Source organism: Malaclemys terrapin, chromosome 2 (genome assembly GCF_027887155.1).
Source record: "Malaclemys terrapin pileata isolate rMalTer1 chromosome 2, rMalTer1.hap1, whole genome shotgun sequence".
NCBI lineage: Eukaryota > Metazoa > Chordata > Testudines > Emydidae > Malaclemys > Malaclemys terrapin.
Genome location: NC_071506.1, coordinates 183,825,358 through 183,837,507, shown reverse-complemented (window position 1 = coordinate 183,837,507; position 12,150 = coordinate 183,825,358). Strand labels below are relative to the sequence as shown.

General features: G+C 44.0%; 1 protein-coding gene across 2 annotated transcripts in view; it reads right to left on the bottom strand.

Moving 5' to 3' along the window:
* LOC128832009 (protein cordon-bleu-like) overlaps positions 1-11,090 on the bottom strand; it is a 178,453-nt gene extending 167,363 nt beyond the window's left edge. The window contains exons 1-2 of one of the 2 annotated variants that reach the window (XM_054019005.1): positions 10,837-11,090; positions 10,150-10,359 (exon numbers count right to left, since the gene is read on the bottom strand). In XM_054019005.1, coding sequence (XP_053874980.1) covers positions 10,150-10,193 — 44 coding nt within the window. In that variant the 5' untranslated portion in view covers positions 10,194-10,359; positions 10,837-11,090. The remainder of the gene's footprint in view (positions 1-10,149; positions 10,360-10,836) is intronic. The other variant, XM_054019006.1, reaches the window with a different exon arrangement.
* Between the last annotated feature and the right edge of the window lie 1,060 nt (positions 11,091-12,150).

Genomic DNA, 12,150 nt, shown 5'->3' with positions numbered 1-12,150 from the left:
ATCCATTGAAAAGACAACCTTATTTCTGGTGCACAAGTACTAAATGTAGATATCAGATACTGTGGGTCACAGATATCTCAGCACTCCCCTGACATGCAATCTTTCTGACTCATTTTTTGGCATGTGCTAAATCTCTGGCTAAATTCTGCCACTGTAATGCTGAAACTATGACAATATACTATTCACAGGATCACTTACTTAGTGATAAGCAGTCTGGCTCACTGGTCACCTACCTCACATCTCTGAAAACATACTTTACATTAAGAAAATTAATATTATTCATTGAAAGATCAATGCAACTATTCATATTATTTACTGTAGGAGCATGCATACTGAAAAACAGGAGAGGACATTGGATAGTAGCTCGAATTTCCATTATCAGGAGATCAGACTACTTTGAAGAGCTCCTTAAAATCCTGAAATTGTCTAGAAAATGTTGATTTAAAATCTCTTTGTAATTCTAAACTGCCAGCTGACTTCATCCACCAAGATACAAAGGAAGCTTCTGGAGCCTTCTGGATGTCCCAGCGTAGGGGGTTAAAAATGTAAAAACTGTCTATTTTCATAGAGATCTAGATGACAGACCAATGGAGAAATTTGCACCACAGCATGGCATCAGATATGTCAAAAAATAAGTTTGTCGGAATCAACGAGAGTGTGTTGAAAATCTAGCTCAGTGGAAGCTTTGTTCGGGCACTGAACTGGGAATCAGGAAATCTGGGTTCCCTTCCTAGCTTAGACACAGACATCCTGTGCAACTTTGGGCAAGTAATTTAATCTGTTCAGTTTCCCATTTGTAGATGGGGTTATCAGTTCCCTGCCTCACAGAGGTGCTCCGAGGAGGCAATCATTAATTTTTATGAGGTGCTCAGGCAGTGTGATGACAGGAGCCTTTTAAATACACCTCTACCCCGATATAGCATGACCTGATACAACACGAATTCAGATATAACGTGGTAAAGCAGTGCTCCGGGGGCAGGGTGGGACTGCGCACTCTGATGGATCAAAGCAAATTCGATATAACGCGGTAAGATTTTTTGGCTCCCGGGGACAGCGTTATATCGGGGTAGAGATGTACATAGATAAAGACCTTCCCGAAATGCCAGAAATGTTGGGAAGATTGTGTACATGCATTCAGATAACTGCAACTCATGTGAGGGCAGTAACTCTGGCCATAACTACTAATACATTCCATGCCAGAAGAAGCACTATACATCTCTGTTAAGAAATGGAAAGCCATTAAGGGATGAGTCTGGGGATGCATTTGCACACCAGCACCTCTCATGGCTGTGGCTGGTGTTATAGAAAGTCTTCATCAGTTTCCCCACCTCTCCACCTACAATTGTTTGACCAGGGCCGGCTCCAGCTTTTTTGCCGCCCCAAGCAGCGAAGGGAAAAAAAAAAGAAAAAAAGATAAAGCCGTGATTGGTGGCACTTTGGCGGCAGCTGTACCGCGCCGCTTCATTCTTCAGCAGCAATTTGGCGGCCAGTCCTTGCGTTCGAGAGGGACTGAGAGACCCGCCGCGAAATTTCCACCAAAGACCTGGATGTGCCACCCCATTTCCATTGGCCACCCCAAGCACCTGCTTCCTGCACTGGTGCCTGGAGCCGGCTCTGTATTTGACCCTGTGTCAGATGGCTCTCCTCTTATGACTCCAGCATAATTTGTGCTAGGGCTTAACAGGGCTGAGCCCCAGTACCTGTAGGCTTGACAGTTCATAGCCCCAGCACCTCTGGGCTTGCCACATCAATTATGAATGTAAAAAAACATTGCTTGAGCCCTGGCATTTTTTTCCATTACAAATTAAACACTGCTGCAGCCCTCTGGCTGGGTTGTTTATAGTCTCTAACCTTACATGACAATAAAGAGTCTGACAGACTAGAAGTCCAATGACTCTAGCAATTGTCACTAATGACAACCTCCACAAAGTCCTGCCCCTTTTGCTCTGAGGGGTCAAAGAGTTTGTTCCCTATTGCAATAGGGTGGCTTGCCCCTTAAGGGCTAGGACTAGCCAATGCTGATTACTAAAAATTGGATTGGATCAGGTAATTCCCTATGAAGGGCAGCAGATGTCTGTAGGGAAGAGGGAAGTTCGAAAATGTCAGGACGTAAAAAAGGCTTCAAGGAAGACTTTGATACCAGGCTGTTTGGAAGCCAAAGCCAGAACCCCGAGGCTTCAGACAGGTAGGCGCTGGGAGTGACCTGAGAGGAGGGTAAAAACCATGGACTTTGAAGTTTATTTTTGAGTTTATTCACATAAATAAAGCTCCGACCCCCAAGAAGGGATGGTGAGTGGGCGAGAAAAGCCTGTGTGACGTTTGTTTAAGAAGCCCTTTGAGGGAAAAACTATTAGCATGAAACCCCTGGCCATGAAGGGTTACAAGGAAGACAGCTGACTCCATTACACCTATCTAGGTACTGCTAGACTGTGTTCATGTCTCTCCTTAACCTTCTCTTTGATAAGCTAAATAGGCTCAAGGAGCTCAATCTATCACCAGAAGGCAGGTTTTCTAATTCTTTAATCGTTCTCCTCGCTCTTCTCTGAACCCTCTCCAATCTATCAACATCCTTGTTGAACGGCTGACACCAGAAAAGGACACAGTGTTTCAGCAGCAATTACAACAGAGCCAGATACAAAGGCAAAAATAACCTCTCAGCTCCTACTTGTGATTCCAAGGATCATATTAGCCTGTTTTACTGCCCCCTTTGCTGGTGATGGCAGGGAAACCCAGGCTCACTTGCTCCTCTGACTACCAGCCCAGGATCCTACTTCAGTAGCTGCGACCGATTCCTCACAATCTCTTGCTGCTTCTTACCTTGCCTCTCTTTTAGGCCTTCTCCAGACTTAAGTACTGTGATTCTCCCTCTCTGGAAGTTCAAATTCTGGAGTGATTCCAGCCAGTCTGAACAGCTGAAGGAATCTTCTCTCTGTAGATCCTCAGTTTCTCTAGCAGCCACCTATCTCTTCTGATCTGCAGACTTCTTATGCCTCAGCTGTTTCTGGCCCAGTAATTAGCCACAGCTGGAGAGATAGCTAGCCTGCTTGTAACCCCTAAGTGACCATGGTAGTCTGGGCCTATACTCCCCATGACAGGATGTCAAGGAGTTGCTAGCCCCAAATCTGAATTTGCTGTCTTTCTAGTACAGTAATGTAATGAATGCCTCCTTCAAAATATGTCTTTTAATTGTGTCCCATGATGCATGCTATGTCAATTCATACCTTATAAACTATTTTAAATTACAAGTATTTTAAAATGTTATTTCCATGCTGTTGGACTATCCCATTGGTGCTGCTTGCCTGGTGGGGAAAAAAGTAAAACAGATGAAAGCACAATGCCAGTGTAACTAATCCCTGTGCAATCAAGTGCTTTCCTAAAACTGACTGAACTAAAGCAGCTCTGAAGATCCAGAAACAAAAGCCAGGAGAAACCAAACAGAAACTACATGGAAAGGATATGGAGGACAAACAATTATGCAGACCACCCAAGATTTGGCAGGGTAGGGTTAACTGGGACTAACAGGACCCCGGGAGGCAAAGCAGAATGGGAGGAAAGGGAATGCAAAATATACAAGGGGAAACGAGGATGATCGGGGGAGAGAGAAAGATAGTGAAAGAATAAGGGAGAATGGAATGAGAGCATGAAAACAATGGAAGAGATGGTAAAATGGAATATGAGAGAAGGAATAGATCAGAAACGGAGGCTTTGGAAAATGATTGAGAGAATAAGAAAAATAGCATACATTCTACTGTATTTTTCTGACAATTTTGTTGTATAACCAATTTATTTTTAAATGAGTATATAAATAAATAGTTTATTTCTACAATGATCTTTAACAATGTTGATGTATCAGTCATAATGAACTGAAAAATATTTTATTTTCATTTTATGTCAGTATTTATACAAAATGTAAACTGTAACGGGATTATTTTTGTTGTAAGCAATGGGCTTGATTCTTTTCCCACTTGCCACAGTTTTATGTTGATGTAACTCTATCGACATCAATGGAATTACTTTCTGATCTAGACTCTTGAATCAGGCCTTATGTCTGCAATGATGCTAGGACATATTTTATGGGGAATTTTCAGCTCTAAGATACATATACACAACTCCCACTGAATTCCATGGGAGTTGTGTGTGTATGAGGGTGGAATTTGGCTCCATGTGGTTATTACTATTTGTAATATGAGGGATGGTGCCCAGAGTAGGCATGTTTGCATAAGAGTTGCCGGAGGCAGGGAATGTTTAAAATATTTACCATAATATTTGTTTGCATTTCTAATCATACTCTGTCCTCATCATCCTTGCACATCAATTATTCTACACATTAGACAAGAGTCTTATATAAGTATAATGAAGGTGCTGTGTAGACAGAGTATCAAGCTTTCCAGTTGTTCTAGTTTTTGATTTAAAGATAAAAACCCTGAAGTGTTTTTTTCTATATCTCAAATCTTTTGATGCCTGAATATTATAATTCAATAAAGTGTCCAAGTGGAAGCAAAGAAATAGTGCAGAGTAATGTTCTATATACAGCAGGTCTTCTCAGTCCTTTAAACACCTGGCTTAGGGAGTTAAATAGTAAAGATAGATAAATACACAGTAAAACATTTTTTAAAAGTTAGCTGTGCAATTCAATGATGTATGTCATTTAACATTAACTACACAGACAAGGAGCCTAAGTAGAATTATACTGAAAGTCAAAACAAGACTTAAAAACTTGGCCTATTCTTTACTCAGAGACTTGTCCTGAGGCCTGACTGTAACTCCTAGTAATGATATATGATCTTTATCTGTCTAGGTACTTATAGGGTCCCTTCAGTGTAGTGTTTAAGTAACTCCCAAATCTATATTTGTATTTACCTTCACAATGCCCCTGTGAGGTAGGGAAATATTATCCTGTTTTACACAGGGGGAACTGAGGCACAGAGCTTAAGGTCCTGATTCAAGAAAGCACTTAAGTGCCCTGCTGAATAAGGATACTTTCTGAATTAGGGCCGAAAGGTCTTGTCCAAGGTCACACGGGAAGTCAGTAGGGGCTTGACCTGGCAAGATGCTGAACACTTGCAACTCCCAATGGCTATAGTCGGAAGTGAGGATTCTCAGCACCTTGCAAGACAGCCCATGAAAAGTAGGAATTGAGCCCAGATCTGATGAGCCCTCAGTTCAGTGCTTTAACTATATAACCATCCTTTCACCTAGGACTCAATGCTGAATTCCTTGAGCACCCAGAACTCCCTCTGAAATGCAAGAGCAGAGACCCGTCCCTACTCCCATTGAAACCACTAGGAAGAGCAGCAGGCCCCATGCTGCTAGTGAACAATGTTTTAAACTGATGTATTTCTTGATTCTAACATCTGCTATGAACTAAGTTCTGCTCCTTGTTGTTTATGTTCCTCTCCCACTTATGTCAATGAGAACTGAATCTGTGCAACCAATGACAGAATTTAGCCCACAATGCAGAGTTTAAGTTATGTTTGCTTGTATTTATTATGACATTATCTAAGAATTTAACATACAGTCATATTCTCTTCCTTTCAAATGCACATGTTCAAGGTAAGGTGCAATTAAAACTTTTAGGACTTGGTCCTACACAGGGACCATGGACAAATTATAAAGCATATACTTTGTGCTGGCCCTCTGCACAGAAGTGAATATCACCCATGTTGGCACTACTACATAGTTTAAAAATCAGCTTCCTCATATGAAAATGTATATTTAAATATAGCATTACTAATTGTTATATAGAACATCCATCTAGTAACTGGTAATTATAATATTTCTTAGCTAGGAAATTCTAAAAATATTATCCAAAACTGACAAATACTCAGAGGTGGCGGGCGGGGGGGATGGACTGCAAGACTCTCGTCAGATTGTTTATCTCACTTTTAAAAACAACACAACACTATCACACTCCTAAGTGGGTAATTTTCCCAGAAACTGTGTCATGTATTACTTATAGTTAGGGCCCTACCAAATTCAGTCCATTTTGGTCAATTTCATGGTCATAGGATTTTAAAAATCATAAATTCCATGATTTCAGCTATTTAAATCTGAAATTTCACGGTCTTGTAATTGTAGGGGCCCTGACCCAAAAAGGAGTTGTGTGTGTGTGTGTGGGGGGGGGGGGGTCACAAGATTATTGTAGGGGGGTTGCAGTACTGCTACCCATAATTCTATGCTGCTGGTGGTGGTGGCGCTACCTTCAGAGCTGGGCAGACAGAGAGCGGCAGCTGCTGGCCGTGAGCCCAGCTCCGAAGGCAGAGCCGCTGCCAGCAGCAGTGCAGAAGGGTGGCATGGTGTGGTATTGCCACCCTTACTTCTGTGCTGCTGCCTTTAGAGCTGGGCGCCCAGCCAACAGCCACCACCCTCTGGCTGCCCAGCTCTGAAGGCAGTGCAGAAGAAAGGGTGGCAATACCACGACCACCCCTAAAATAACCTTGCGATATCACCCCCCCACACAAACCCCTCTAGGGTCAGGATCCCCAGTTTGAGAAACACTGGTCTCCCCAGTGAAATCTGTATAGTACAGGTAAAAGCACACAAAAGACCAGATTTCACAGGGGGAGACAGATTTCACCATCCTCGACGCATTTTTCATGGCCATTAATTTAGCAGGGGGAAATACATAGTAAAACTGTTCTATGTGGACCACACGATGCGTTAATTTTGCTCACCAGTTTAACAAAGGAAGCTAGTAATAGTGCTATTAATGATTTAACCAGAGACAAAAGACAGTTGTGCTTAAATTTTGTTAAAAATTGCAACGTAAAGGTCATTTTAACCTCTTGCTCTTATTTAACTATGTCAATTACTAGTGAAATCAGAAACATTTCTAGTGGGATTTTTTTTCCTCAGACAGGTAACTTATTTGTTTTACAGTCCTTTCATGAGAAAAACAGGTACTTCCACAGACCCATGTATATATTTCCATATCCACCTGAAAGTCTCAAATGCTAATTTATTTTCTTGATACCAGCAAGCCAACAAAAGCAGTCTAAACAAGCCTCTTCCCATATTTCATTGGTACCTCCTATTTTCGCATTTAATGGTAAGGAAAAATTTAGTAAAGAACCAAATTAGCTATTCATCAGTATCAGATACTAAAGTTAGAAATTCAATAGTGTACTAATCTACATCGGCAATGGATGGCATGCATGCATCAGGTCGTGTAAAATTCCAAATCAAGATGATGGTATACAACTGCTGAGCTGAATGCTGATGAAATAGAGTATCTGGTCTCGCTGAAGTTTATGGGACTTTTGTCATCAACTTCACCAGGAGAAGGATGAGACCTAGATTCTGTACAATAAGACATTCCAAGAACATCTCACCTTTGGAACAAATTCTACTGTCATGTTAGTGTAAATCTGGAATAATTCCACTGAAGTTTATGGAGATACTCTAAGATTTATACTCATGTACATGAGATCAGAATCTGGTCCATATACTCCAGTGGGGTTACTCCAGTTTTACTATACTCAGCTAAAATTGGATGGAGAACTTGGGGTTTATTTAGAAGTGTCCATAATAACTCAATATATCTGCACACATTCTATCGGTTACAATCTTGGAGATAGACACATAATATGCACTTCCAAAACAAAGTTGTGAAACTGCTTAAAGTATCCATTACAGAGACAAGGTTGGTGAGGCATTATCTTTTATTGCACCAACTTCTGTTGGTGAGAGAGAGACAAACTTACAGAGCAGTCCAGGTGTAGACTTTTCATCATAGTCACAATTCAGACACAAACCTATTCTTCAAAACATATATTCAAATTCACACCTTAGTTCCCATTCCTCAGCACTTTTTAAACTAATTTATGTTAATACCTCAAATCCTTAAAAATACAGGAGAGAGGTCAGATTTACTAGTTTTTTTAAATAAATTACAATTTTAAAAGATACTATTCAGATACAGTCAGATACTCAAAGAAGTTACTGTTAAAAAGAAAACTATCTTTAACATGAATTAAACCTCAAATCAACAACTACCACCAAGCTGACATTTCATTCTACAGGCCAAAGAAATACTGTACCTATACTGTTTTTATTAGTACAGCACAAAGGAATACCTTTGGAGGCAATTTTCCTGCATCCACCACTCCCTGCATAGATCTGAAAACCAGTCATAACACTACAAAACTAGCAAATGTAAACAAGTGGACAAGTTAGGAAAATGAAACATTATATTAACAAAAGCACGGTTACACTTCAATCCTCTGCTTTATTCCAACTAAAAAGGAGAGAAATTAGAGACTTGTTTTCTTAGTTTAATTTAAGGTATAAATACCAGAATTACTGATTTTTCATTTCAATATGATTTATGCTGAACTAAAATTAAATGGCAAACTTTTGAAAGAATCACGTTTTTTACCAAGTCTGGGAAAATGGTATGAAGTAGAGCTTATAAATTATGATGAGAGAAAAGAGAGTGACTTAAATGCTTGGTAAGTTTTTACTCCAATAAAGGATGACCCACACCTTCATGTTATTGGTTTTATTAGTTAGCAGCTGGACTAATAGTCACTGCTTTGACATCCAGCATTAATTTATTCTTTAAGGTTCCCAATCTATATTATATGGGTTACGTTGGGGTTGGTTACTTTGGGTCAAAGGAGAAATAAGTTTCTTTCACAAAAGAGACATCTGAAAGCCTGGAGACTGCAGCAGCAGTGGGTGGCAGCAGCAGAGAAGTGCATTACTGTCCCAAGAGCCTCCTAATGCTAGCCTAGAATGGAAGTTGAAATGCGGTAGACCCTTTCCCCACAACAGCTAGAGTCATGGCACCCTCCTTCTCTGCTCTAATTCCAGAACACCAGCACTTGCTCCTCTTCACCTATGATTCTAGAACCTCATCACATTATCCCAGTCTGTTCTGATTCTAGAATGTCAACACTTTCTCCCCCTGGCAACTACATGCCAATTCCAGAACCCCAGCACCACCTGCATTGTGCCTGCAGCTGTCTTCCCCATTGCCGTGACATACAGGGACAGGGCAGAGGAAAAGGAGGTAACAGGGAAAAGGCAAAACATAACTGTCTACAGGTGCTGTGTTTGTGCCTCTGGGCACACCCAAGGGAATGCTGGACACAATTATCAAAACTGTAAACATTTTGCTAGGAATGATTTTCAACCAAGTGCTGGGGCTCGGTGCCATTACCCCCTCAGTTGCAGGAGGGTTATATACATGTCCTAGTGAATTTTAAGCTACTTTCTTTCTAAAGACAGAGGCACTGAAAAATAGTCTGAAATTCCTCAACAATCATTCTCCTTCTCCCTATGGTGCCTCCTGTCCCTCCTCTGTTCCTACACTTTACCCTCTTCTATCCTTACATCATTCCCATAGTTCCTTCCCTTCATTTTTCCTTATGCACAACTTTTCTCTCCCTTCCAGGCCGACTTCCTCATTTATCCTGTCAGTCCAGAGCAGTTTCCCCTTCTTTTCCCCCACCCCCATCTTTGTGACTCTCTCCTGGGGGTTGCCCTCCTGCTCTCCCTATTGGTACCTGTCCCTCAGGGATTGGCCTCTGCCCCTCAGGGCTCCTCTCCTGGCAGCAGCTCAGCACCATGACATGCCACCTTCCCCTGCTCCACTCTCCACCCCTCTCCCTGCCAGCTACCCTTTATTCTCCCACCCCCTCCTTCTGAGCAGCAGGCACCACCTCCTCCCCCTGCTGTGAACAGCTGGGGGGTGGAGGCTGGAGGGGGGGACAGTCTTGGCCAGATCAGGACTGTTGACAGCTATGAGCCCAGGCTCCCTAGCTCAGATCAAGCCAGTTACCTGGGAAACCTCCCCAGCAGCAGCAGTGAAACCACATGCCCAGAGCAACTCAAGCTCTGCTTCTCCAGGCTGCTGCCATCCCCAGAGGGCTGCGGGAATACTGCAAGCAGAGGAAGAGGGTCACCCCTGGTTTGTGGGAGGAGAGGGGGCTGCGGTGAGGTAAATTATTATTATGAGAATAGCACCCAAGGTCCCCAGGCTAGGAGGGGGCCCCATTGTGCTGGGCGCTGTACAAACGCATTGTAGGAAACCTTCCTGGAGCTTACCAAAATAAATCAATCGATAAATTTAAATTCAGTCATTAAAGCCACAAATCCCTCCCCCGCCTCTTAACTGTGACCAGTGTGTTGCAGGGGGTCTCTTACCCGCTGGGAGGTTTATTGGCCCCAGACTGCGCGAGAGTCTCCATGGATGGCTCACTCCTTTCCACTGAATTAAAGGCTTGATACAATTCCAGTTTGGGAGTGGGAGGGAAGGGGGGCGGGAGGAGGGAATGATGAGCTGATGCCTTTCTTCTCCTCCTCCTTTCATTCACACTTTCCTCCCTTCTGGCTGAGCCATCCTCCCCTGGCTATCTGGGAGAGGAGAGAGTAAAGTTACTGTTCCCTGCCTGGCATCCGCTGAACAAATAAGGCAGCTGGCAGGAATGACTCCTCTCAGCCAGGCACCACGGCCGAGCGAGGGAGCACAGGCCAGGAGGGAAAAGGAAACGCAGCAGCAGCAGCAGCCCGGTAGCCCCCCGGACCTACCGCTGCCAGCCCAGCCCGCCCACAGCCTTCAAGGTGGCGAGTGACCCGCAGGTTGCAGAGCGGGGATGCACCCGGGAGGGAGGCGATGATCCACCAGCCGTTCCTGGGACAGTACGTGCCCCGCGCGCGGCCAACCAAGCAGACACAAAACACCCGCACATTGCAAACAAGCCCCCGCACATTGCAGACCCTCTTCCCCCCACATAGAAATGACCCGCTGCGAAACCTCCTCCCCACCTGACTCCGCTGGGCAGTGCCAGCTCCCACGCACTTGGGAGCAGTGCCAAGCTCCGATCCACTCACCTGAAAGCTGGGAGGGCCGAGCCTGGTCCCGGCTCCGCGCTGTCACACGGGCATGGCCGCTGCGTTACAGGGGGAGCCCCTTGCCTTGTGAAACGGACCCGTTTTGAAGCGTGGCTCCAGCCCCTCGCTCATCTATCCTAGCCGGTGCTGAAGTTTAGGCGAGGGGAGGCGGAGGCGCGCTGCGAACCCGTTTCCATGTGACTGCTCGGGACAAATACAAACACAGCGACGGAGCCTTTTCTGGGGCAGGGAGAGTGACACTGCCATGCACGCAGCTCTGCTCGCACAGCCCGCCCGCCCCCATAAATCACCCTCAAAGGGCAACGCCAATCCAGCTCCTCTTACACAACCCAGCCCCGCGCCAGGACAGCAGCCTGCCGAGGGAGGAGAGGGCAGGAGACAGGGCATAGCAAAGCGCCTTGTAGAACGAGCCACAACAGCGTATTCCAGATCCTATTACAGCCCAGACCGCAGGCACCTGGGGGACAATGGCGCTGTCCGTCTCAAGGGTAAAAACACCTGTGACTAGGAGCCTGGGCTTTCAAGGGGGTTGTACCAAGCTTGTGGCATTTACTCTCTGGGGAACTAAAAAGAGCCATGAACCTCACAGCCTATAGTGGTCCAAATGCAAAACTCCCTTCTTCGTCTCCCATATGGCAATGGAAAGTATATGGGGTGGGGGAAGCGTATTTATTTTTTACTGAAAACGAACAAACAAAAACATCCTTCTATAAATGTTTCTTGTGGGGGTGGGAATGGAATTTGCAGGCCTAATTGAAGGTAGAGGGTAATATAGATAGATTAGATTACATTAGATTGCATTAGATTAGATAGAGAGCCTTTAAGGTGTCAGCTCTACTGAAGAAAATATTTCCAAGGTATAGCACAGAACTCTCCTGGAACAGTTTAGTCAAGCAGTATAGCCAGGACAGATTATTGTGGACCCCCAGGTCTCCTATAGTTAAAAAGATTAGGACCAACTTTCTGTTTACAGCTCAAATCTTCTACGTGTTTTAAATCCTCACGGGCACTTGGATTGCTTTGAAACTTTGTGTGCCTCATGGGGGTGCTGACTAGGGTTAATGATCCAAATTTGACCACAAGATTCCTGAGATAGCCATGATCCCAAGTCATGCTACAGCTGTGGACTTTCCAGCGCTGCAGGACAGTTTGGGAACTGTTTAGAATGGTTCTGTCCCTTCCAGATTGCAACGGTGAACTAGGTTTTCATTGGGTTCCCAAACACAGTGTTTTCTGCAGGGTAGATGACACCTTAAGACTTACTTAAAAATAGTTCCCCTCATTCAAATTGTC